The 24515-nt window shown below is 53.8% G+C and overlaps 8 protein-coding genes across 8 annotated transcripts; 5 read left to right on the forward strand and 3 right to left on the reverse strand.

The window, feature by feature from the left end:
• The first annotated feature begins 135 nt into the window (after positions 1 to 135).
• On the forward strand, positions 136 to 1399 carry C7974DRAFT_187006 (uncharacterized protein). Its single transcript, XM_046136505.1, has 2 exons — positions 136 to 1261; positions 1322 to 1399. Exon 1 carries the CDS (start codon positions 596 to 598, stop codon positions 1205 to 1207), a length of 612 nt encoding a protein of 203 aa, XP_045997241.1. The 5' UTR covers positions 136 to 595; the 3' UTR covers positions 1208 to 1261; positions 1322 to 1399.
• A 1296-nt stretch (positions 1400 to 2695) lies between these two features.
• Positions 2696 to 3993, reverse strand: C7974DRAFT_311837 (guanine nucleotide binding protein, alpha subunit; the record flags this gene model as incomplete). The annotated part of the gene is made up of 6 exons (XM_046138324.1): positions 2696 to 2795; positions 2842 to 3080; positions 3131 to 3260; positions 3312 to 3440; positions 3487 to 3832; positions 3882 to 3993. 6 exons carry the CDS (start codon positions 3991 to 3993, stop codon positions 2696 to 2698), a joined length of 1056 nt encoding a protein of 351 aa, XP_045997242.1.
• Positions 3994 to 6157: 2164 nt separating this feature from the next.
• Positions 6158 to 7097, reverse strand: C7974DRAFT_187058 (uncharacterized protein). Its single transcript, XM_046136507.1, has one exon. It carries the CDS (start codon positions 6973 to 6975, stop codon positions 6304 to 6306), a length of 672 nt encoding a protein of 223 aa, XP_045997243.1. The 5' UTR covers positions 6976 to 7097; the 3' UTR covers positions 6158 to 6303.
• Positions 7098 to 7498: 401 nt separating this feature from the next.
• Positions 7499 to 9459, forward strand: C7974DRAFT_394564 (Hog1-like MAP kinase protein). The gene is made up of 9 exons (XM_046141894.1): positions 7499 to 7610; positions 7663 to 7710; positions 7761 to 7890; positions 7943 to 7986; positions 8042 to 8141; positions 8190 to 8546; positions 8598 to 8676; positions 8726 to 8909; positions 8960 to 9459. Exons 1-9 carry the CDS (start codon positions 7555 to 7557, stop codon positions 9024 to 9026), a joined length of 1065 nt encoding a protein of 354 aa, XP_045997244.1. The 5' UTR covers positions 7499 to 7554; the 3' UTR covers positions 9027 to 9459.
• On the forward strand, positions 9460 to 12397 carry C7974DRAFT_394569 (LAlv9 family protein). Its single transcript, XM_046141895.1, has 7 exons — positions 9460 to 9919; positions 10027 to 10269; positions 10341 to 10512; positions 10589 to 10760; positions 10806 to 11433; positions 11551 to 11783; positions 11837 to 12397. The coding sequence occupies exons 1-7, from the start codon at positions 9744 to 9746 to the stop codon at positions 12205 to 12207; spliced, it is 1995 nt and encodes a 664-aa protein (XP_045997245.1). The 5' UTR covers positions 9460 to 9743; the 3' UTR covers positions 12208 to 12397.
• C7974DRAFT_394581 (phosphoribosyltransferase-like protein) lies at positions 12398 to 14866 on the reverse strand. Its single transcript, XM_046141896.1, has 5 exons — positions 14477 to 14866; positions 14377 to 14428; positions 14256 to 14329; positions 13486 to 14207; positions 12398 to 13438 (listed from the first exon to the last, which is right to left on the reverse strand). Exons 1-5 carry the CDS (start codon positions 14691 to 14693, stop codon positions 12788 to 12790), a joined length of 1716 nt encoding a protein of 571 aa, XP_045997246.1. The 5' UTR covers positions 14694 to 14866; the 3' UTR covers positions 12398 to 12787.
• A 4582-nt stretch (positions 14867 to 19448) lies between these two features.
• Positions 19449 to 19965, forward strand: C7974DRAFT_376315 (uncharacterized protein; the record flags this gene model as incomplete). Its single annotated transcript, XM_046140266.1, has 2 exons — positions 19449 to 19572; positions 19775 to 19965. 2 exons carry the CDS (start codon positions 19449 to 19451, stop codon positions 19963 to 19965), a joined length of 315 nt encoding a protein of 104 aa, XP_045997247.1.
• A 1512-nt stretch (positions 19966 to 21477) lies between these two features.
• C7974DRAFT_187588 (uncharacterized protein) lies at positions 21478 to 24470 on the forward strand. Its single transcript, XM_046136511.1, has 3 exons — positions 21478 to 22893; positions 22939 to 23254; positions 23302 to 24470. The coding sequence occupies exons 1-3, from the start codon at positions 21671 to 21673 to the stop codon at positions 24331 to 24333; spliced, it is 2571 nt and encodes an 856-aa protein (XP_045997248.1). The 5' UTR covers positions 21478 to 21670; the 3' UTR covers positions 24334 to 24470.
• The last annotated feature ends 45 nt before the right edge of the window (positions 24471 to 24515 follow it).

Genomic DNA, 24515 nt, shown 5'->3' on the forward strand with positions numbered 1-24515 from the left:
CTGCCTGTAATTCCAGCCAGCTGAAGGCCACGACAACCAACAAGTCTCAACAATCCGTTTGCTTCATTCGACATGTACTCAACAACAGTTCACCTTCACTTTCACTTTCACCTCATCGGTACTATATTGCCACTCGCTGCCTGCTCGCCAAGCCCACACGCTCTTTGACAATAAATCGAAATTCGCCGTCACCTCGACTCTTCCCGCAACACACCCGCGACCACACTCGTTTTGCGACACTCTTTTGAACAGCATCGCGTTGGTCCCACCCTCGAACAACAACCAGTCTCTGATTCGTCTTCTGAAACTTCGAGACAATGGACAACAAAGCAGTAAAGTCATCGGTAAGCAAAATGTCTTCGCGCAAGGTCTCGCCAACCTTCGTGCGCTCCCTCCATTTGATTTCGTTATTAGCCACATGTTTGTACTGAGGTAAGATGGTCGCTGATACAACGGCCATCAGCCGTTTTCGAGCATTCCAGATGAGCTTGTAGGCGAGTTCGGGGCCACCATCGGTCCTCTGGAGGACTTCTTCAACTTTCGTGCCGTCAACAAGCGCGTCAGGGATGCTACCAAGTATGCCTTGGGCAAGCGCATGGATAACCTCACGGTCTACCCAAGGTTTGCGAGCATGAAAGCTCTACTCGTAGCCCTCGAAGATGAGGATGTCGCGAAGTATGTACGCTCCCTTACATTGATGGCCGAAGGCTTGAAGCAGCATGAGTATGGCTACGCCTGGGCTTGGGAGGATTTGCAGATCTGGGCCGAGTTCAAGTTCACCAACGAGGACGCCGACATCATGCGTACCATCGACGCTGCTCACAGCTTCGATGTTGTCGAGAACGGCGACTTCATCATCTCAGGCCAGTATCGCGAGATGCTCACCACCCTTCTGCAGCGTCTCCCCAACATCACTGCATTGACGATCCGCAAGCTCGCTCCCGGTGAACATATTCCCGGCTGGGCTGGAATTGATCTCTTCAAGCAGCTGTCGTTCTACCACGAGGGCCTCGACACTCGCCACATCTTCTACGGCGATTGGCAGTACGACACCTTGCACCGTTGCATCACTCACTACCTCGATGATTTCGGCGATCACGTCACCGAGCCTCACGCTGGTCCGCAGGCCTCCTTCATCGACGACTTGAAGGCCGCTGTTGACGCCAACAAGATCAAGGCGAGTGTCACCTTCCTGCCCGCGAACTGAGACTTCGCCAAGGACAACGTCTGTTCTCACCCAATACGAGTCTCTCATGTTGAGGTACGTTATCCCTAGCGCACGCTGACTCTCATTGTTACGAACCATGCTAACGTTTCCCAGTTTCGAACATGATCAACGACGATCCCGATTTGCAGTTTCTTTTTTTGTTTTTCAGCAACGCACAACTCGGACAATAACGTCTTGTCCCAATCAAAGGTACGTCTGCAATTCGGGTGTACTCACACAGAGGCTGACTTTGCAGTTGCCACCCAACTTTTGCTCTTGATGGCTTGTGGTGGATATTGCCCCCGAAAGAGTTGTGCTTGTTCAGTAATTGACTGAGGGTTATTGCCTTCTGAATGGTCATGCTTTGGCTATGTTAGTACAAGATTGCTGCGTTCTGTATGCTTGTTGCACTTTTTTCTACCACATGTACTTCTCTGGAAGGCACAGTCGGTACTTACGGAACGAGGTCTTTTGCGCGGATTGTTTCCCTCAGCTGGTGGTAGGATACTTTCAACCTTACCTGCTTTTTCTTGCCATTTGAAGTTGTTTTCGTGCAATTGCGTGGCGTGATGCACATGCTGACTGTTAACTTTGATGTTGAGTTATTGAAACTCCGCCAATGACTTGTGCTCTTGGGAGTTGTTCCCTTCTCGGCTGCAAACCCACTTCAACGACCTCAGAGACGGAGTTTGAAATGCAATCGTTAGACCTGGACAGTAAATTCAAACATAAGACTCATCACCGATGGATATGGCAGAGCAGAATTGCAGTGATTTACTTGATTCGTCGTGCTGTCGGTTGATTACGTAGGTGATAGATGGTGGTAACAGCTCGGGGGTCGACAGGTGCGTGCTTGTGCGCGAACCTCACGGTGCGAACGAGCAAGCCTGGAGTGACGCGAGCTACAGAAGGACGGAAAAAGGCAGGACGAACCAAAGGACAAAGAGAGAGACTATACCGTACAAGGGCCTGACTAAGCTCAGGCGCGAAGAGAATCCAGTATGTACGGGGGCAGAAGCCTCATGCCAGCGTACCCAACTACCAACTTTTGCTCCAAGATAACGCAAAAACAGAGGGAGAGCTCGGGAGGGAAATAGCAACAACAGCAGGGCGGACGAGCTGACTGACTGGCGAGCAGACAGAGCAAGAGGGCACAGGTGTGGTATGGCAGACAATCCAACGCCAACAAGAACAGGGCTGGGGGTAATAATATACGCGGTCGCGTGTCAAAAGTAAGCAATCAATAAATTCCCAGGGAATCTTCAAACGCCGATGAACTCCAATGCTGCTGCGCTCTTGTAAATGAGAAGAGGCAATGATATCTCCAGATCCTGATGTCGTGGCCGAACTGAGAACGATGGGTTTCGGGCATGGCGCGATCGGAGCGGTGATCGTAAGGTGGCTCGTGTATTATATAGTAAGAGGGCGCAGTATGCACAGCGATCGACGTGTGGCGCCAGGAACGGTGGGAGGCTTGGGAAGACGGCGCTATAATATGCCGGAGTCTTTCAGCGCGTTCTGCAGTATTGTTTCTTTGACGGCGGCGAAGACGAGTCGGATGTTGGAGGTGTCGGTGGCTTGGGTGAGACTGGGAGGGTCAGCAATGGGCATGCACGGTGGCAAGGGTGACTGACTGAGGATATAAGTTGAGGTGAGCGCGATTGACTTGGTTGAACCGCCAGAGCAAATACTTGGCTGCACGGTTGACATCGTTACCTCCCGAGTAATCGGGGAAGTAATTGCCCAGCGGCGATCTGGCAAGCTTTGCTTTGAACAAGTCGACCTTGTTGAGGAAGAGGATGATCGATGTCCGCATGAACCACCGGCTATTTACAACCGAGTCAAAGAGGACTAGACTTTCCATCATACGGTTCTAAATGCACGAGTCAGTGGCTAGACCAGCGAGTCAATTAGTGTCCGTACCTGAGAGCTCTCTTCCAACAACACCTGGTCGTACTCGCTCAATGCCACGCAGAAGATGATGGATGTGACGTTCTCGAAACAATGTATCCATTTCTTGCGCTCGCTTCTTTGCCCTCCGACATCGAACATGCTGTTTCATGTTAGTCGAGCTGCAGCAGCGTCGGCAAAGCTGGAGACATACTGGATGCTTAATTGGCCCATGGTGAATCTTGTCTCGTAGATACCAGTGGTCTTGGTTCGAGCGCGCAGGACGTCGGACTCGATGGGGATGTAGTTGGGATCTGATATCCGCTCGACCTCTTCGAAGAAGCTGCGATCATTAGTGACGTCGGGGATTCGATGTGCATCAGACGTACTAGGGTGCCGAGTCCATCAGGTAGAACTCGCTCGAGTGCTCGAGGACCTTGCCTATGCATCCGTCGCGCCACAGCGAGGTGATGGCCTGGCCGACTCGCACGTCCAGCGGCTTTTCGGGGTCCGGGTCGACAGTGTACTCGACGAGGTAGTTGCAGTACTCGTCGTTGCCGGGGATTTCGGGTTCGATCTCGAACTGGCGCATGGCGCCGATGAGGGCCTTTGCGCAGTCGATGACGTTCTTGTAGATGGTCAGACGGTACATGGCGAGCTCCTCCTGTGTGTAGCCGTTCTGGTGGATGATCTTCATCTGCTTGACGATGGTCGACTTGCCGCTTTCGCCGGAGCCTGTGTGTGTTAGCGGTGTTCGGCGGACGCGGCTCAGCTCAGCTCGTACCCAGCAGCAGGATCTTGCACTCGCGGCGCAGGCGGCGCGAGTCCTCCTCGAGCTTGCGGTCAATGGCCTGGCTGCGTTTCTTCTGCTCGCCATCCTCGGGGCTGGAGCTCATGCAGATGCCCATGGTGTCTGGGGGTCGGACGGCTAGCGGCCGCGGGAGCTGGGACTGGTCGGGGGGGGCGACGGGGCTGCACTAGGCCCAGCGCGTCGTCGCAAGGGAGGTGGCTGCGGGCGTTGCTCTGGCAGCGAGACAGCGTCTCACGCTGGTCGGCGTGGCAGCGGCGATGGGCCGGGTCTCGACTGCTTCCGTCGGGCGGCGGCGGGGGCAGCGTGCAGCGTGCAGCGTGCGGCGTGCAGCGTGCAGCGACGGGCGCAGAGGGCGGGCGAGGGCGGGCGCTGCAAAGGGCGGGTGCGGGCGCGGTGACGGCGGCGTGGGCGGCGGTGGTGGGCAAAGGGTGCAGCTGCTGGGGAAGGGGCCTGTGCGGCGAGTCGCGCCTTGCGCCTTGGTCGTCAACCAGCAGCACGGCACAGGGCGGCGGCGGCGACGGCGGGCTCGCGGCGGTGCGGCTGCAGGCGGACAGACAGCAGCTGGGCAGCGGGCAGCAGCGGACAGCGTGCGGCGATGCAGCGTGCGGCGATGCAGGTCGGGGGTGCAGTCGGGGATGCACTGGCGGCTGCGAGTTCCCTCACGCTGTGAGCTAGCCCGGGGCAACTGCTCGAACGCGGACGCTGGCGCTAGCGGGCTCAGCAGGTCTGGCAGGGCATCGACGGGCAATCGGCGGGAGGCGGCACGAGCCAGCAGCAGCAGCAGAGGTGGGAGACGGGTGCGAGACGGGTGTTGGGCCAGCGGAAAGCTGACGATGCGCTTAAGCGTGGAGCGCTCGCCCGCCGTGGCTCGCGAGCGGCCGCGCCATTGGCGCGCGAGATGACGGCGACGGCCTGCAAGGCCGCTCAGTCGCGCAGTGCCCTTCTCGCCTTTGCGTTCGCTGGCGACCGCAGCGCACCGCAGCGCAGCGCACTGCAGTGGCCCGCAGCCGCAGCCGCGAGCCTGTGCCCCAGTCGCTGGGACGCAGCTCCTGCAGAACATTCCCACATGGCACCTGCCCTCCAGCTGTCGCCATTTTCGCGCCACCCTGGCTAGCCGGCCCAAGGGCCTCAGCTACGATTGAGCCTCTCTGGGCCCTGCCAGCGCATACCCGACTCGGAGTAGTGCGCGGCTGCACTCAGATCTTGCTCGACATGCTGCCGGGCGAGACTCTGGGGCCGGCCGCCCTGCACGCTCCGTGGTGTTCTTGCAGCACTGGCGAGCTAGGCCCGCTTCTGGCCTGCGTCTAATTAAAGGACCGCGACCGCTTCACACACAGCATTGCCAAACGCCATGCCTCGCCAATCGCCGTGCAGCCTCCTGTCGCAGCCCTCATGTTTCCACTGCGCCCAAACTCTCTGTCTGTTTATAGCGCCCGGCGCTGCCGTCGTGTCGCAGGGCGCGGACATGGGCAGCAGAGCGTCATCCACTTGCACCGACATCTTCAGGGTGCACAATTTCCAACAGCACGATGCATTCCACCTATCGGCCTATCTAAGGACGTCTCGCCAGCGCTTGACGGCTGCACGCCATGCAAACCTACCGCTGCGATACCCACTCTATGCCATGCGCCGCATGCACAAGCTGTCGCAATCCCCAACTCTCCATGTGCGCCCCAGATCTGTCATCTGTCGCTGCCACGTTGTTGATCTTCAGCTGCCCGATACCTGCGGCGCAGCACGGTTGCCCGGCGCAACCTGGCTCGATACGAGGCTTCGTAACTAACAAGCAACGTTCTCGCGACACTTGCTCTCTTGTTGCAGGAGGTCTTGGACGCGGTTCGCGAAATTAGCCGCGGTAGGTTTTCGGGTAATTTTAGTTGTATCATGAGGGAAGAACACTGTCTGCAGTCTCCGAGCTACTGCAAAGATTGCATGCTCCGAGCAGGCGAGACCTGTCCCTCTTTGAAATCTGAAAACCGAAAACTGGAATCTGGTGCTGGACTCCGGCTCTCTCGGCCTCGGCAGCATGAGAGACATGGCACCGGTAGGCTGTTTCCAAGTGAGCACACAGCGCGGCACCTGCCGTTGCGAAGTTGAGCTCATCCTGCGTTCGAACTCATGGTTTGCCTAAAGTGCGTGAGGTCCCAACGATGGCTGTCTCTGCTATTGAGTCTGATTGTCAGCTCTTTATCTTGCGAGCCAGGCTGCTGGCAGAGGCATGTTGTGTTGTAAGCGAAGTGAGCATGTAACCGACGATCGCAATGGCAGTGGTAGTTGGCAAATCTATGCGGCTGCGTCGTTGCTTCATGTTTCGAAATTGCTGCAAGTTAGCTGCGACGCCCAACGTGCTGCCGTCCAGCTTCGCGTTCCATGTGCACTCGGTCGCTGTACTCGATCACGGCTGACGCTCCTTCTGAGTCAGTTCGACGTTGGCCACAGATGATTCGTGATTCACGTTGCACGTCCAGGAGGTCGTCCGGTCAGCACCAGAAGTCGTCCTGCAGGCAGCGGGCGTGTATATACGGCTCTCTGGTGCTGCGGTCTCTCTGGAGGATTGTGTCATCACGCCGCCTGCAGTCTGTCTCCAGCTTGGCGCGTCTGTCGAAGCGCCAACAATACTCGATAGTTGCAGCGGCCAGCCAGCGCAGGCATAGCGTCGATTTCGGCACGTCCGGTAGCACTGTCCCAACTCTTTGCTTGATTCGAGAGACACTGCGCGATCAGGACTCAGGACTTGCAGGCTTTTCGAGATCAGCGCGCGTCGTTTGGCGGGACATGCAAGACGCGTCAACATCAGGAAGTTGTTCACCGCAAAAGGCCCGCCGCTGAAGTTGAGAGTCTTGGTCGGAGAGGACGACGCTAGCAACGCGATCGCTCGATCGTAGTTTGATGGAAGCGGAAGGTACGGAGGCTGGATCACGAGGAATGTGGGGGACGGGACCTCGGGAGACGCATGAAGAACAAGAGGCAGCTGCAGCGCGCGCTGTGGCCTGTCGGTGCCATGTCGCCATGACGGCGCATCATCGCTGCACGCCGTGAGCTGGCGATGCAGGGCGGCAGCAGTCATGGGGACATGCCGCAGATTGGGGGTCGGATTTCATGGAATTTTCTAATTGCGATAGTGACGTAGTTGGCCCCGATAGGTGTCGGTGCACGCTGCCAGGGCAGGCCAGCCCGTGTGAATCGGCCATGCTCACCGCGTTATTGACTGCCCCTCACTATCTCTTCAGCAGGTCTTCACTTAAGTACGTCGTCGCCCCTGACCCGGCAGTGATCCGCATCCCGCTACTGTCACTCGTGAGTCTCGACCGTGTGTTGCCCCCGGGTGCTCTGTTTCTCCTACCGAGCGCGTTCCTTGCTACGTCCAACTTGCCGGCACACTGCGCAGTGCTAAATCCCTTCTCCAGAATCTGCTCCACTAGTTACAGGCGCAGGCTCTCCTAGTTGTGCACCGTTCAGTCGCGAGTTCCGCGGAAGACTCGACCAATCTAGTAGACGAACGCAGCCCTGTCTTGGTCTCGTCCGCACTGCAAACCTGCTAGACGCTACCCTCCTACACACCAACACCACCTCGCCCCCCCCCCCCCCCCCCCCGAATTCCCTCCTCCTCGCGCCTGTCGCAGACCCCACACTCCAGCAATCCACCATGGCTGAATTCGTGCGCGCCCAGATATTTGGCACGACGTTTGAGATCACAAGCAGGTGCGGCCACTACCCCACATCGCGCCGTTGCGCGTAGTTAACAGACGTGTAGATACACCGATCTGCAGCCTGTAGGCATGGGAGCCTTCGGCCTCGTCTGGTACGTCCAAGCCCAGCCAGAGAGCCGACCACGCACTTATGAATTCGCAGTTCGGCGAAGGACCAGCTCACCAGCCAGGCCGTGGCCATCAAGAAGATCATGAAGCCCTTCAGCACCCCCGTCCTCTCGAAGCGCACCTACCGCGAGTTGAAGCTGCTCAAGCACCTGAGGCACGAGAACGTACAGACAGCCCCCAGCGTTTCGCAGCCAACCAGCCCTGACAGCAGACCAGATTATCAGTTTGAGCGACATCTTCATCTCTCCGCTCGAGGACATGTAAGTTGCCCATTGCCTGTGCATTCGCCGCTGGGACCTCTACTGATCTCTACAGCTACTTCGTCACGGAATTGCTCGGAACCGATCTCCACCGTCTGCTCACCTCCAGGCCGCTGGAGAAGCAGTTCATCCAATACTTCCTCTACCAGATTCTGGTATGTGGCGAAAACACAAATTTCAAGAGGCTCGGCTGACAACCATAGCGTGGTCTGAAATATGTCCACTCCGCTGGAGTCGTTCACCGTGACTTGAAGCCCAGCAACATCCTCGTCAACGAGAACTGCGATTTGAAGATCTGCGACTTTGGCCTGGCTCGTATACAAGACCCCCAGATGACTGGATACGTTTCCACCCGCTACTACCGCGCACCGGAGATCATGCTCACATGGCAAAAATACGATGTTGAGGTCGACATCTGGAGTGCGGGTTGTATTTTTGCGGAAATGCTCGAGGGCAAGCCCTTGTTCCCTGGCAAGGATCACGTCAACCAGTTCTCCATTATTACAGAGCTCTTGGGTACCCCTCCGGACGATGTCATCCAAACCATCTGCAGCGAAAACGTAAGTTACGCCGAGAAGAATATTCGGCAATCTTTAATTGACCGTTGCCAGACACTGCGATTTGTCCAGTCGCTCCCCAAGCGCGAGCGTCAGCCTCTGGCCAATAAGTTCAGGAATGCTGAAGCGGAGGGTAAGTGCATCATTGCATTGGGTGTTTGGCGTCTGCTAATGCAATGTAGCCATCGACCTTTTGGAAAGCATGCTAGTCTTTGACCCAAGAAAACGTGTTAAGGCGACCGAGGCTCTTGCACATCCATACCTCGCACCTTACCACGACCCTACCGATGAGCCGAGCGCGGAGGAGAAGTTCGATTGGTCATTCAACGATGCCGACCTCCCGGTTGACACTTGGAAGATCATGATGTGAGTCCCCACATTTTTCTTACGTCACAAGCAGATGCTGACAATCGCAGGTACTCAGAGATCCTTGATTACCACAATGTGGATACCGCTGCACAGGACGAGCAGAATGGTAGCTGAGATACCCCGGGGGTTTAAGCGCTGAACCAACGCGGTGCTTGTGTAGCATGATCCAGTTCCTCGAAGAGAAGCTCGCTTCATTCAAATCTGGTGGTGCGACTGGCCTTGCCCAGGCTAGTCTATAGTCTTTTCTCCTAATATTCTTCATTCGGGGGTCATTGCAATCACAAGCGCGGTAGAAGGGGAGGCAGGTTGTTGTTTCTTGGATTCCAGTTTGGTACAAAGGCGTGTTGATAGGGATGAGCGATTGATCATGGTGAAGTGACGATCCGCAGCAGGCAGGCATTGTCTCTGGCTAGCTCGGTGTACTTCCTCCTCTTATGTTCGATCCTGAAGAATAGAAGCACAACTTACGACATCAAAATCACTTACCATCTGTCGCGGGCTGACGCATGCGCTACTCTGTATCTTAGACGGCAGCAGCCTAGGGCGTGATGCTTAACTCTATTTTTTTTACTCATCGTATAAGCCTCCGCTTACGGCTACAATTCGCAATGCATGCTGTCGTATTCCAGACCACCGGTGGCGATGAGGCATCATCTACGGCCCGTCACGCCTCATAGAGCCGAGGCGCCTGAAAGCAGCCTAGTTCCATAAGGCTGATGATCCATCGTCACCGCCAACATCGCAGCGTCCCGCACTTTTGGAGGACGCGAGCCTGGCGCATGGTTTCGACTCGAACTTGCCCAGCTCTCGGATTTTTCGAATGACTGCGATATGGCGAACCTGGCTCCCTCGACTGCGCTCGCCCCGCATGTCTGTATTATCGACTTCCATCACGCGAGGGGCCCTGAGGTGGAAGCTTGGATCGGCCTCGAGGATGGCGAGGACCCAGCAGTAGAGCATGACTGGCCGCTGCTGCCGTTCATGGCACTGAGCGACGGTGCGCATGCGTGAGTAGCATAGTTCCTGCCTGCATAGCAATGACTGAAGCTTCAACTTTTCTTCTCGCGTTCACATGGTCTCTGCCGTTCCACGACAAAGAACTGACATCACGCAGCTCTACAGAGGACTACTCATACTTCACGCTCCGGCGCTCGGCCACGCCTTCTCATGTTGCAACGAGTCTTTTCGGTATATCGTGTACACGACAGCTTCCAGCGAGCGAACTGATCGATCGACCCGCCGACGTCACAAGGAGCACAGTACAGAAGGCAGTGGTCGTCGTGACAGACAGCCCGCAGCACTTCGGCGCAATCAAGGCACAACTAGGTGTGGTCACGGCAGCGTGGTTTGCGCAAAAGTATGTCATGCTCACAACAGATCGCGTTCGACGACGCGGTTGCACATGAGTATTGGCTGACATCCACGTAGAGATTTTACGGATATTGAGATACTGCAGAGATTCCACGAAAGCCTGCCGCGGTTACTGGAAAATCAAGAAGGTCAGGTCGAACATTACTTCGGCATATCGCTCCGCGAGCTCATACATGAGTTCAAGTGGCAGACTCTTGTTCTTTTCAAGTGCGCTCTGCTTCAACGCAAGGTGCGTAAAGAGCAATATGCATAACACTTGTTTTATGTCAGCAGTATTTGGCAACAGCAGTGCTCACAACACATAGGTCCTTTTCTTTGGCTCGAATTGCGAACGGCTATGCATGATGCAATTTGCTCTTATTTCTTTGATACCCGGCCTTATGCGCCACCTGCAGGACGCTGCGGACCCTACATTCAACTCGGCTGAAGAGAAAATCGTCATGCCTACAAGCCTCAAAACATCTGAACGTTCGTCTTGTGAGTATGTACCTGCCTTTAGAAGCTAAACACTGACAGCTTCAGTACTTGCATACATGGGTCTCCCTCTCCAGTTGTTCGGAAAAGGCTCGCTCTTCGGTCCCTACACACCGTTACAACAGCTGGACATGCTCGCCGACGCCAATACGAAATCATATATCGTCGGATCAACAAACTCGTTGCTGTTGCAGCAGAAAGACCGTTATAGTGACGTACTCATCAACCTCGACGATCACACTGTAAACAATACTTCGACTTCGCTACGCCAGGCGTCGGTTCTCTCAACTCCAGACCGACGATGGATAGACTTCTTGACGCAAACGGTAAACGATACTTGGGATGAAGCGGACCCTGCGCGGCCAAAGGATCATGGATACACTGGAAGTGAAGAGTTCATCCGAATGCAATTCGAAGAGTACCTCCTTGCCATGCTGAGCTCCGTCAAGTACAAGCTTTACATGGAGAAGAATCCAAGTCATGAGCCCCTGTTACCAGAGGTTCACGGTGATCCAGCAAGCGAGTTTTCAAACGACTGGGTACACGCCTGGATGCAAACCGAGAACTTTCGAATATGGAACAAGTTCACTGATTCGCACCTATTCGATATCATTGATCCCAAACACCCTTGCTCCGGAGGGCTATCCGTCGAAGATGTCCAACGGAGGCTGGCAGCGTAAGTTCAGGCTTTCCGTTGTTTTTTTCGCGACTAAGCGTCCCAGTCTCTTCTCCAACACCACCTTTCAGGCTGTGACCATGGGTATCTGTGTGCTAATCTTAGCGTGGCGCATAGGCAAGTAGCAGAGCTACATCTTGACGAACGACTAGAGAAATCACGAGAGGTCATTGGCGAAAGGGTCGCTGCTGGTCAAGCCAAGGTCTCGACAGCATACAACAAGCTGTGGGCGGACATAGAGACCATGCGCAAAGCCCAGAGAGAACGGCAGGAGGAGCAAAGAGAAGCAGCTGAAAAATTGCGGCTTGAGCAAGAGAAAGAGGGTATAGTACCAGATCAAGCCACTACATGCAAGTCAACGTTGCAGAGTATCTGTACTGCAACGTTACTAACGTATTGCCAGGGAAGTCACAAGCACCAGATCTCAGCAACGCACGCGCTAGTGCTGGCGCATATTTTTCTTCCTGGGGCTCTTGGGCCAGCGAAAAGCGCAAAGGCTGGGGTGCGCGCAGTGCATCCGCGAACCAGACACCCGCTTCTTCACCACCGCCTAGCGCAGGCCCACTGCCCGGCGATCTGAAGAGAGCCGAACAGTTCAAGCGGGACAAGGGAGCGAGTTTGGATGGATCGACCTTGCACAGCTCCAGTGGAGTGACAGCGCACAAGAGGATCGCGAGTTATGATGAGACTACGGATGGCGAGAAGAGGAATAGCGGCACTGTGTTCTTTGACGCGGAGATCGCTGAGCAAGAGAGAAATGCTTGGAGGACCTGAGATAGGCCGTATCATAGTCCGGACGCATGATCTTTTGACTGATAAGAGCATTGTATGAAGCTCGGCTGAGTGGCGTTCCGTGCGTTTCTCGACTTTGCTGGCTTGAGGGAACAAATCACATCGCATAACTGCCATCGGGAGGTCTGCTTATTGTAGTATCAGAAACATATCGGGCAGTGGATACATATAGATAACGAATGTGCCGAGTGACCACTGTTCTCTCCTACTACAATACTTGTGCAACGTACTTGCAGAATGTCTATGACTAAAGTGAACCTGGATTGGGTGCCAGAAAGAGTACATGAACACGAACGAGAGATGACTACGGAACTGGATATGGTTGGACATTGTTGGTATCATTGTATCGTAGGTGTCAAGATGTCCCTACATGGCACATACTTTTCGAAAGCTGGAAAGGCTCTCTTAGGTCGTCACTCGTTGCGCATATTTGTGTTTCCGCATTGCCCCTGCTTCCACTGAAGCGTCGCCCAACGCCAACCCATAGCAAAAAATTCTTGACCAGACTCCGAAAACATCATGCCTCTAGTGTCTTTAAACTTTGATGAAGCTGATTTTCTTTCTAGTCGTAGTGCATGAAGAGTTGCGACATGCTCTCGCCGTGGTGATTCCGTCGGATGGACTCAGCCAGCAGATTGTCAACGTTCAGAATGACGAGCTTGTCGCCAGCCTGCTCACGCTTGAGTTCCGGAACCGGAAATGCGTTGGTGATGATGATCTTCTCAATGCACTCGCAGTTGTACATTTCCTCCAGGCAGTCGCCGCCGAACAGACCGTGGGTGGCCATGCAGTACACTTTGCGGGCGCCTCCTCGCTTGACGACAGTCTCGGCTGCGGCGATCCAAGATGCGGATTTGTCCATCATGTCGTCGACGATGAATACGGGTCTATCCTTGACATTGCCCACGAGTGTGACAAATGTCTCGATCTCAGGGTTCTGCAGATCTTCCTCTTCGTCCTCTGACGAAGCTGCTGCATCGTATGTGCCGCCAAGAGCGTGGCCGTGCTCGTTGTCCAGATTCTCCCGCCTTGAAGACGTTGTTGACATGAACGAATTCATCATGTGTGAAGGTATGTCTTCATTCTCGCCTTCGGAAGGGGGACGGTTGCGCCAGGAGTTAGTATGTGATGTTGCGGACATGGACGGCGAGGGATGCGTGTCGTCGACAATGTGACCCTGCACTAGACGCCCGTGAATGACGTTTCGCGCACGCTTCATATGTCAGTTTTGTCGTTTGCGTCATATCGTTACAGACATACCTCATCAGTGTATTCTTCCTCTTCGGCGCCGTCCTCGTCCTGGCTCTGCTCAGCGTCTGCCTCTTCCATCTGGGTCGAAGCCTCGGTTCTCACTGGCTCCAAAGGCACTTCGGGCTCGACAATGGAGCTGGCGCGCATAGACTTAGAAAGAGGGTGTTCACCAGCGACTCCATTTGCTCTTCGGGACAGCGGGTTCGATGGGGTGCGTCCTGTTCGGACCTTGGGCTTGCCAATCTCTGCCTTGGAATCAGATGAGGTTTTACTGACTGGCGCGAGCTCAGCATCTGCCTCGAGCGTAGCTTCCACCATCTCGCGCGAGTCTGGAGGACCGTCAAGCCTCAACTGCTCAAACATGGCACTCTCGTTCCAGGGTCTGCTTCCACCTGCCCTTCGCCTATCCGTTGTGACGATCCCGAAGCTGAGCTTCATGGCATCTGCCAGTGATGTCACTCGCTTGGTTCCACCAGGGTTCTTGCTGACTACGACAGCTTCTCGCCAGTCTCGCACATGCATGCGCGCCCAGCGAGCAAGGAGGGGTTCGGCTACGAGGTTGTCGACTGGGCACTTGAAGAAGCCCTGCATCTGCGAGGCATGGAGGTCGACGGTGATTACATGGTTGACGCCGGCGATATGGAGGAGGTTTGCAACCATGCGAGCCGTGATAGCCCCACGGTGCTGCTTCTTCTTCGACTGGCGCGAATAAGGGAAGTATGGCATGACCGCTTTGCACGGTCAGTGTTTGGTGTAGCACCTGATAACAGTTTCCATACCTGTGACTGATTTTGCGGAGCCGCCTTTACAGGCAGAAATCATGATCAGCAGCTCCATGACCGAGTCGTTAATCCTGCGTGCGATTAGCATGGGCAAAGGTACAGAGGCATAGCAACCCACTTCTCGCTGCCGCTCTGGATGATGAACACATCTTTGTTGCGAATCGAAGTGTCTGCCAGCCATTAGAACGCGAGAGACGCAGCAGACCAGTAAGCCATACGGATCGTGACAGACGTCTCCCCATTCTTGAACTTGCCCAGCGTCGCAGAGCCAGGCTTCATGCCCAAGCGGTCGCACACACCGTCAACCAGTTTGGGGTGTGACGACCCGCCGAATACAATGGCACCGCGCATGGTGGGAGGTCCGAGTAAAACGACGTCGTTGTAGTGGTTGAACTGCAGTGGAGACCTCTGAGGCCTCGTAAATTTTGGCACCATCGCGTGCAACGAAGTCGGCGTGTCGGCGCTCGAACCCTTGGCGGCCGAACGCGGTTCAACGAGTCAGGGTACCGCGATTAAGTGCAGGTCGAGACGAGTGATCAGTCGATGTCTGAGTATGTTGATTGACGTGCACGAACATCAAAGGACTAGCACTCTTACACTTAATACATTCTCATGACGATGTCCTGTACGCACTGGTGTGCTGGCACGCGACCATAATGCAGCGGACTGGCCAGTCATGGCTACGCACGAAAGCACGCTGCGCCTTCGTGCACGCGAACTGCTGCCAACGCCCCCGCCTTCCATGATGTAGTCGCGTAATACATACCATCACTCCTATATCCCTTCGTACCGTCCGCAGCTACAGATAGAGAAGCGGACAACTCTCGTTCGATCGGCTTGGGGGCAACTTGAATGAATCACTGCGAAGATACTGGAGTAGTCGCGCACCACCGTCCTGCATTCTTGTTTTTTGTAGTGGCATTGGTGTGTTGTTGATGCACATGCACCTGAAGCATGAGATTGACTGCGTTCAATTGCTGCAGTCACTGGGGAGGAGAACTCTGTTGCGACTTAACTCATCGCCTCTTTCGTCCGTGTAGCCAAGATCGGACGTACAAGAAAAGGCAATACCAGCGGCTACAGTACAAGGTGGTCGGCGAAGTCTTTGTCGGGAGCAGTGTTCAAATCCAGCAATTGCAGCATCGTTGCTGCAGCAGGCATGATCGTCGCGGTACCTGCAGTTGCCCTTTCCGTGCGAGATTGGAGATCTTGGTTTGGTGGTATGACTTCCAGATTCCCAGCCACACGCAGTGTTACATGCTCACCGCCTGCCTGGTGTCATGGTCGGCTTCTTATTTTTTTTGTTTCTGAAGTAACGTCCTCGACTAGACCGGAGACCTACCGATTGGCCACTACATCCTCTACCGCTTGGACTTAGTTTGCACATCAGGATGCAGCCACCGGAATATCTGCATACGTCATTCACATCTCTCCTATCTCCCAGCTTCACCTTGCAGCCTTGCTACGGGTCACGCGAGCTGCAAGGTACCATCGAAGACTGCAACATAGATCCACCATTGAGACGACCTTCGTACTCAGCCTCGGCCGCGTGATAAACCTTGATACGTTTAGGATGAGAATGCATGACTACACCACTTGAAACGCGAGGTGATCTTCATGCCACAAATTAAGGCGTGAGCGGGTTAAGACTTGAGCGGAAGTCTTGCCTGGCCTTGGTTTTCGAGTCGATGCTCAAAGGGAGAGCAATGTGATGGATACTTGCTAGTATGTAATGCATCAGGTGTAATGGCGGCAGCGGGTTGAAGGTGTGCAAGGGGTCTGTCGTTTGGTACAGCGCTTGATCGCCCGTGTACCACCATTGACGACCGCGGAGGCCGTGCAAGGCAGAAGGCGAAACTGCATTCCGCTATATCCCACAATCGTACTGCACCGAAACCGTCAGCTTGTAGGGCTGCGGTCGTAAGGCTAGCGGAGAGACGTCCTAATTTGTAACGAGTCACGTGTACCACTGCCGCTAGTGAGCCTCCTCCCATCTCCCAAAGCACAGAACTGCGGCTTCGTCCGAGAGTCGTATCCCAGTCAAGCATTCAGCTGTGGGCTGGGGCTGTCATGAGGAAAGTGACAGGAAACGGCACGTACAACGCTGAGCTCAATGAAGATGCTGACCAATGACCATATTGAGTACCGATAGATGCATTCCCGGTTACCCGGTTCCAGGTGTCCTAGATCACGAAGGGTGCAGATCGAAAGTCACGTCTCGTTACAGGCACCATACTACTGATATCTACGTTTTTCGATTCGGGTGTTTCACGGTCCATGACTCAATGAATGATATTCTTCCTCAATCACTCGCTCGATCATGGGCTGAGTCATGACTGCTTTGAGTTCCCAACATGATCCATGAGATGCAGTGTTCGAGATCAGATGGTCGGAGCGAAGCAGCGCGCGTTCAAAGGCGAGACCGCCGCGCCGACCGTATAACGCATGTACTTCAGAGACCGCATGGCCGATGGTATAGGGTGTGTTGCAGTAGTGTCTGACTGCCATGACCTTAGACCCGCAAACCAGGTAACAGGTCAATGGCGGTGGTCCAGGGTTGTTGCATCAGTCTTGCCCTGCTATCTCAGGTATTGCTTTCCAGGAGCGGCACGGGCCTTGATGTGTCGCGTGGGGGAAAGACAAGCAAATACTTGGCAGATCATTCCGATTTCCAGATTCACCAAGATTGGCGGGACAACGTCCAGGGGATGACGCACTTGAATCCGTCTGGGGTAGCGCCACAGGCGCCGAGATTACACGGCAGCCTCGACGGTAACACCAATCTCGCATTGGTGGGACCGAGCGCCAGGTTCACATCGATCCCGTGTAACAGGGGAAGATGAAGCGAGGATCTGTGAACAGACCCTCGAAGATAGTCTTGTATAGTATGTTTGCTATGACCTTTCAGCCAAGACTGCAAGTAATCCTCGATAACAGACATGGTGTCGTATAGGTGATGCCAGTCCCACTGTCTGTCCGAGACCACAATCCCATGGCAGAACTCTGCCTGAGCTGTTGTCGCAGGCCAAACGCTGATAGCGTGCAGAGGATGCTTTGCAGAGACCTGATCAACCGTCTATTGGACATGTTGAATAGCATTCGATGGTTGCAAACGGATATTGGTCATCGGGCATGTAAAGCAACTCGACGCAGAGGGTATTAGCGAGCTACTGCATGCAAAGACGATACCAGGACTGTCCTGCTCAGGTTTCTCGGGAACCAACCCGAGCTTCTCCTGTATCCTACTCAGAAAATCTGAACAAAAACGTCTAGGATGTAAGGCTGGCCACAAATTGCACAGACTTTGTAGGACGCGACTCCATCCGCCTGTCCGTTGAATCCTCACTGCTGCAGGAAGGGGTTTGTAGAGTCGGCCGCTGGGTAATGACAGTGCTCCGCGAGCAGACATTACTAAAAGAGCAGACAGTGGATTTCCCGCCAGCCTCCTGATTGACGATCAAGGAAGGCTTGCCTCTTTGGAAGCAGTATGCGTCTTGCAAGAGCACGCGGAAGCTATAGATCGACTTAGTGAAAGGCCGAAGGCAGATCCGCGGCGCTACTACAGAACGCCGGAGGCGTTTCAAGAGATGAGGCTGTGTGACACCATTCGCCGAAGAGCTGAACCAGGTAGAGGGGACCTATCGTGCCGGAGACGCCAACCAATCCCCTCATTTGCAGCGGCTAGCTGTGCGTCGTCCAGAAGGAGCTTGAGGCGACAGGAACTGGAATACCTGGGAAGGGCAGACTGACGGGCGCAACAGGAAAGGTGTCGTAGACGGCCGTGTAACCATGATTGTCCTGTAAAGATCTTACGACGGCACCGGCACCAAGCCGCGTCCACCGCACGCCGGTGCGTTGACCTATTAGCGGCTTCGCAGGGAGACCCATTCAACGAGCGACCGATATCCTGGCCAGGGAAGGTCTCAGGAAGAAGCAAAGAAGACAGGCCGAAAGGTGGAGAAGGAACGGTGGTTGGAGGCGCATGCATGTCGACGTTTTAGGCGGCCTTGTGTACGAGCCGACTGACCGCCTCTACCGTGACGTCCCTGGCCATTTCAACCGTCCTCTGGGTCTGGTATTGGACGGCACAATGAACGCATGGTTGCTTCCCGCATCGCTGACAAGGGTTAGTACGAAAGAAGCAGTGTGAAGGATTCGCGTATGGCGACGTGATGAGAAATGGCGACAGAAAAAGCAGCCGCGAACCTGCGATTGCCGAAGACCCCAGTTCGCGCTAAGTGCGCACTAGCCCTCATTGGCTGTAGCCTTTTTTGGCCAGGGCACAGCCCGAAGCAGCAAGAGACAGTGCCCCTTCTCTTTCTGGGAAGTCGCAGCAAGAGCCATCATTCGCGACAAGACGCATGCAGCACGGTTTGTGTGACACATAGATTTCGGCAGCGCTACGCCTCGAATCATCTCGGAATATTCACATCGCGATGCGCCTTGGACAAGGGTTCGCGACCTAGAGATGCTACCATGCCCGCGGCTGCGGAACAGACAGCCCGCGTTTGACCAGCTCCACCACGCCGTTCCCTTCGAGAGCCTCATATTGGAGGAGTAGTAGAGGCACCTCTCATTCGGCCTTGTTGTGCAACCTCTGGTGTATCTGTTCCTCCATTTGTCTGGTAGCTATCCGCTTTCGAGCATCACGGTGCAGGGCAGCAAGACCGCAAGACGGCGGCACGCTTCTCTTGTTGTACACTACCGCAATCTGGTGGATGTGGTATCAGACCTAGCAAGCTCAAACTTAGTTCAACATGGTTCGCGAATATCTTGGGATCAGTATAAGACGGACCTAGATCCGCACAATTAGCGTCTTCAGCTTAGCAACAAGTAGTGTTCTCTCCATCAACGCAACTCACGATCTGGTTCTGTTTTCTCTGCAGTATTTGCTTGCTTTTCCACAGCCACGACTAACAGGACCCTTGAACGCCTTCGGTCTACCGCGCAATCCCACGCCCATCTCAAACACTCCTTCTATCTAAAGCGCTCAGGTAAATCCTCCGCATTTTTTGAGTACATATGGAATCTTTTGCCGCCCCAATTGCCTCTGCTAATTTCGTGCAGCTCATCTCTCGCTCCTGTGCCTCCAACACTCATTCGAATCGACCTCATCAATCCCTCGAACCGGCTCCTCCACTCGCTCGAATTGACTCTACCATTCGCTCGAATCGACGTCATCACATCACAATGGCCGCCCCAGTAAACTGCCAGCACAACTTCAACGTCGTCAAGTCTGATACAACCGTCGTCGTCTGGAACTGTAACATGTGCCATTCGGGTCCTCACTCTCACATCTACGAGTGTTCGAATTGTAAGCTGAAGACCTGCCGGCCATGCGCATCCAAAGCATAGGTAAGCCCAAGATCTCTTTCGCGTTCCTCTTGACCTCGCAACTCCTTGGCATGCCAATGTAAGGCTGCAATTGCATGAGACTTGATGAGAAACGCTAGTGGAGTTACATGGATCGATCCTTTAACAGTTGCAAAGTTCGTGTTGCTGACTCGGTGGTGCAGGCCAACAAGCGCGTGCCGCGTGCAGGGGGATCGACCAACTAGGATCTGATCCGAATACCTGGATCGATCACGCCCATCTCGCCTTCTCATTCGGCGGCTCAAGTCCCATTTCGCAACTCTCAACGAAATTTCTTTTTCTGCTCCTTCCTTCCTCGGACGGCAACATCTATATCTCGGCTCTATTGATTTAGCACGGCGTTTCGGCGGCACAACATCTGGCGGCCCTCTGATCCAAGGGCGGCAATCTCGACACGGCCGGCCACTACCATCAGGCGTTACTTGCAACTGCATAAAAGCAAAGGCGTCTATACTGAATTGTTTCAGTCTAGACATGGGCTTCCTGCGACAGCTCGATAGTTTACGAGCTTCTCTTTATTGGTTTCTCTGCATGGGTTTTCGGTCTCAGCATTACTGGCAGGGTCTGCTTCTTGTATTCATCTCCCTGATCTTGACGTACTAGATCCAAGGGAGGCTTTCACTTTCGATCTAATGCTTTCATCTCACATATCTCAACCTTATCTGGTACTCCTTATATGCTCTCTCCCGAGTATCAGCGGTCGGCTCTTGTACAGAACTCACATCCATAGTGAGACAGTCGTTTCATCCATCCAAGGAGACTCGCCTTGGCATCTGAATAGAGAGACATTCATATCGAATTAGACATCAATCACATGTGGTACAGCTATGTGTGTCGCGGTCATCACAGTAGTCGAGACCATTGTAAACGAAGTGCTTTCCAGAAATGAAGCCGACCAGCATCGCCCGTATCTTGCGTATGACTCGTTCTGCTTGTAAACTGTGATCCTAGGGTAGCCTAGCATGCGCATATCCGTCCTCGATGCCGGCAACGAGATCCGCTTCGATTTGCGCACTGACACCGATATACCTCGGCGATCGAAAAAAACCCACGCCGTGATCCTGCATCAAAATCCTTCAATCCGCCTAAGCCAAGCACGCAAAGTCCTTCTTCCCGTTCTGCATAGGTATGTGACTTAGTGTGGTGGATCAAACAGAGGACAATACACCGTGCTTGGAGTCCGCACTTTCAAGTGTAGGTCTCTATGGTAGCAGGTTGAGGACCAGATTGGCAGTAAGAGCGAGCCGTCGTGCCGCCACTGTTGCCGGGATTGCCGTCATGAAAGTGGTCTTCTCTAATCTCATGCATGTTTGAGCTGAAAAATTACTGAATCGGCTTACTTCAATTTCTAGCAGGCTACGGCGCTAACACGAGGCAAACAGCACACAAGGCTCGGTGACGGCGGAGCGAACTAGACCCTTGTTGGAATAAAAGGGAGAGGATCACCCGCAGCTGCTGTCAATGCGTGCATCTCTGGTTTCATTGAGACTGTCAAGCTTGGTTGCGGAGCTGACATGAGCTGACTTGTTCTGAAGTTGTTCAGCCTGCAGCATGCAGCCGACCTTGCAGCCAGCGCACGGACTCACAACATCTCCTCTCCTCCTTCTAGATCCGTGCGCTTCCCTGTATAGCTGTGCATTGTTCGAGTTCTAGATGACTGCATCTGCTTGAGTAGTGCTAGGGCTCACTTATATCTCACCTACACATGGGCTGATACATTCAAACTGTACACGAGCGTTATCAGGCAGCCATGCGGGCAGCTTCCCAGTCTCGACGCCTGTCAGCACTCTCAGCTGCCAGTCTCTTTGATAACCAATAGATGGTCTCGGCCCCCAACTCAGGACATGATCATAAGTAAGAGGAAGCTCAACAAAGGTCTGTGATCTGTCTTCCCCTTCTTTTGAGCAAACTCGTCATTGAGACATCCTTGTGCCCTCAATCTTGTACTACAAGAAGCTTCATAGGACCTTTCGTAAGCACCATATCAAGGCGTTGACTTGTCGATAAACACGTTGAAGCTAGACGAGCAGTAGTCAGACATGAGTTCCGTTCTCAGCGACAGCAATGACATCACAAATACTCCTCAAGAAGTGATCAACGAGTTTTGGGACAAACTGATCACCAAGAAACCCGGCAAAGTTACCCAGGTCTTCCCTCAATCACTGTATGCCAATTTGCTACCGCCACCCCGCAAACAAGGCACGGTCAAAGGGCAAAATGCGGCCGAGTCCTATGAGGCGGCAGCAAAAGAATGTCGAGTTCGTGTTAAGCGCATCATAAAAGAATGCCAAAGCATGAACGAGAAATTCACCGACCCAGACTTCGACATTACAGATCAGCCAACGAACTGTCTCGAAGGCCTGTTGCAATGGTACAGAGAACCAGAATCTCCGTCATCGGCACAGGTTGTCAGTCCAGGACGCTTGGGTTTTGCACTACGCACGCTTATTGAGGCGGGTGTAATTTGTCAGGAAGCTGTGCCCCTGCACCTCAAGAACACTACCGACGTTCTGTCGGGAGATCTTTCCGATTCTCAAGACGACGGTCCGCAGTCACGCCACCGCATCGACTGGATCTTCGAGGATCCCAAATTCGAGATCGACGGCTACTCAAGCAGCGATGTTGTGCAAGGTGCCAATGGCGATTGTTGGTTCATTGCCGCAGTCGCAATGATTTGCAGCAATCCAAATCTGATTCAAAAAGTGTGCGTCGAAAGAGATGAAGAATGCGGTGTGTATGGCTTTGTCTTTTACAGGGATGGCGAATGGACCTGGACAGTTGTTGACGACAATTTGTTTCTGAGCAAACCCGATTTCGATTCTCAGGGAGATACATACGACCCTACAGGCATCAAAGAAACAAAATACAAAAAAAATCATCAGACGGGGTCCGAAGCATTATACTTCGCATCATGCGCTCAAGAGAATGAGACTTGGCTTCCCCTTCTTGAAAAAGCGTATGCGAAGGTGCACGGAGATTACGATGCCATCAGCGGTGGAATTTCTGGCGAAGCAGTCGAAGACCTTACCGGCGGGGTGACGAGCAAAATCCTGACTGACCGCGTTCTTAGCAAGGAACGGTTGTGGAAGGAGCTGGAGCTTGTCAATCAAGACTTTCTGTTCTCTGCATCGTCACCTGGGTTGTATGGCGACGACTCTGATGCCAGACGAGGGCTGGCGCTCAATCATGCTTACTCCGTTATCAAAGTGGTTGAAGAAGATAGTGAAGATGGAAAGACCAAGCACAGGCTTGTTCTAATTAGGTAGGTATATCGTTCATCTGTTGGGTCATTCACTAAGGCAGTCAGAAACCCCTGGGGCTCACGGGCTAACGCGGCTATGGGCGAGTGGACTGGCCCTTGGTCAGATGGATCGAAAGAGTGGAACCCCTATTGGATGGAGAAGCTGGGACACAAGTTTGGCGACGACGGCCTTTTCTGGATGTCTTATGAAGACTTGCTCAAGCGATTCGATCTGCTCGATCGGACCCGACTGTTCGATCACAACTGGACCATAGTCCAACAGTGGACAAGTGTACCAGTGGGATGGGTAACTGGATTCCTGAACACGAAATTTTCAGTGGAAATAAAGACGAAAGGCCCGACTGTTTTCCAGCTTTGTCAAGTGCGTAAGCCCTTTTGCGTCAGAGGTACGGATACTAACTTTTTTAGCTTGATGGCCGATACTTCCGCGGCCTTGAAGGTAAATACGACTTCGATCTACATTTCATACTGCAGGAGAAAGACACTGAGTCGGGCGATTATATCGTTCGTGCACGTAGCGCGTGGTTTGGCAATCGTAGCATTTCGGCTGAGGTTGAGCTGGAGCCTGGTATCTATGAGGTCTTACCAAAAATCGGGGCAAAGCGCAATGCAGAGTCGCCAGACGTTCATGAAGTGATCACGACGGTAGCTGAGCGTAACCCCCAGAAGCTGAGGCAAATCGGCCTAAACTACGACCTCGCCAATGCCAAGGGGCTCGTTCAGCTCACTGATGAAGAGCAGAAGCTAGCGGACAAAAAGAAGAGAGAGGCAACAGAAATGAAGAAAAGGGCAAAAGACGCTGCTGATAGAGAGAAGGCAGAGTTTGAAGCGTGGAAAAAGGAGGAAAAGGAGGAGTATGAGATCTGGAAGAAAGAGAAGAAACGATTGGAAGACAAGATAAAGCTCGTGAAAGCGGAGTCTGGAACTGTTGGCACCGGTCCTGCAGTACCTGCTGAAAATGAGGAGGTTAAATCTGCTGCACCTGTCGTCAATGCGGACAATGCAGCCTTGAAACTAGATGAAGAGACCCCGGCAAACACTGCCCCAGAGACCGATCTTGTCAACAATACAGTGGGCCTCAAACTGGATAGCGTAGACACGCCCAGCGGTGACGGTAAAGTAGAACATACGCTCGATAAAGACCTTCGGGTCCAGAGTCGTAGCCCGTCACGTGCATTGTCTCGTGGAAGGCGCCCTGCTCCTCACATGTATGATGCGTCTCGTAGCTACTATGGAGACGAGCTACAGCCAGAGGCTCTCCCGCGCGCTCGTTCACCCGTAGACACGAAAACCAAGCCCTGGAATGCAGTCTGCGTTCTGGGTCTTAGAGTCTACAGTCAGGACTCGGGAGTCAGCATCAAACTGGTGAAGCCAAAGAACGCTGAAGAGGGTGCAATCTTGGATGTTGGAGGCGATACTGCCGCAGGAGCTACAATGTGACTGGACTGTATTTCTGGTGCTGATTGACCCAAAGCTCCACTGGCACTGCTCGCACATTACAACGCCACCTCGTTTCTTCCGACTGTATCACAGTACTATGGGCGGTTTATTTGATGTCGGTGAATAGTATGGAAGACCTCGCAGAGACCATTATCAGGAAATTTGTAGAGGGTGGTAGTTTC

Source organism: Boeremia exigua (genome assembly GCF_020726555.1).
Source record: "Boeremia exigua strain MPI-SDFR-AT-0100 chromosome Unknown C7974scaffold_6, whole genome shotgun sequence".
Taxonomy (NCBI): Eukaryota; Fungi; Ascomycota; class Dothideomycetes; order Pleosporales; family Didymellaceae; genus Boeremia; species Boeremia exigua.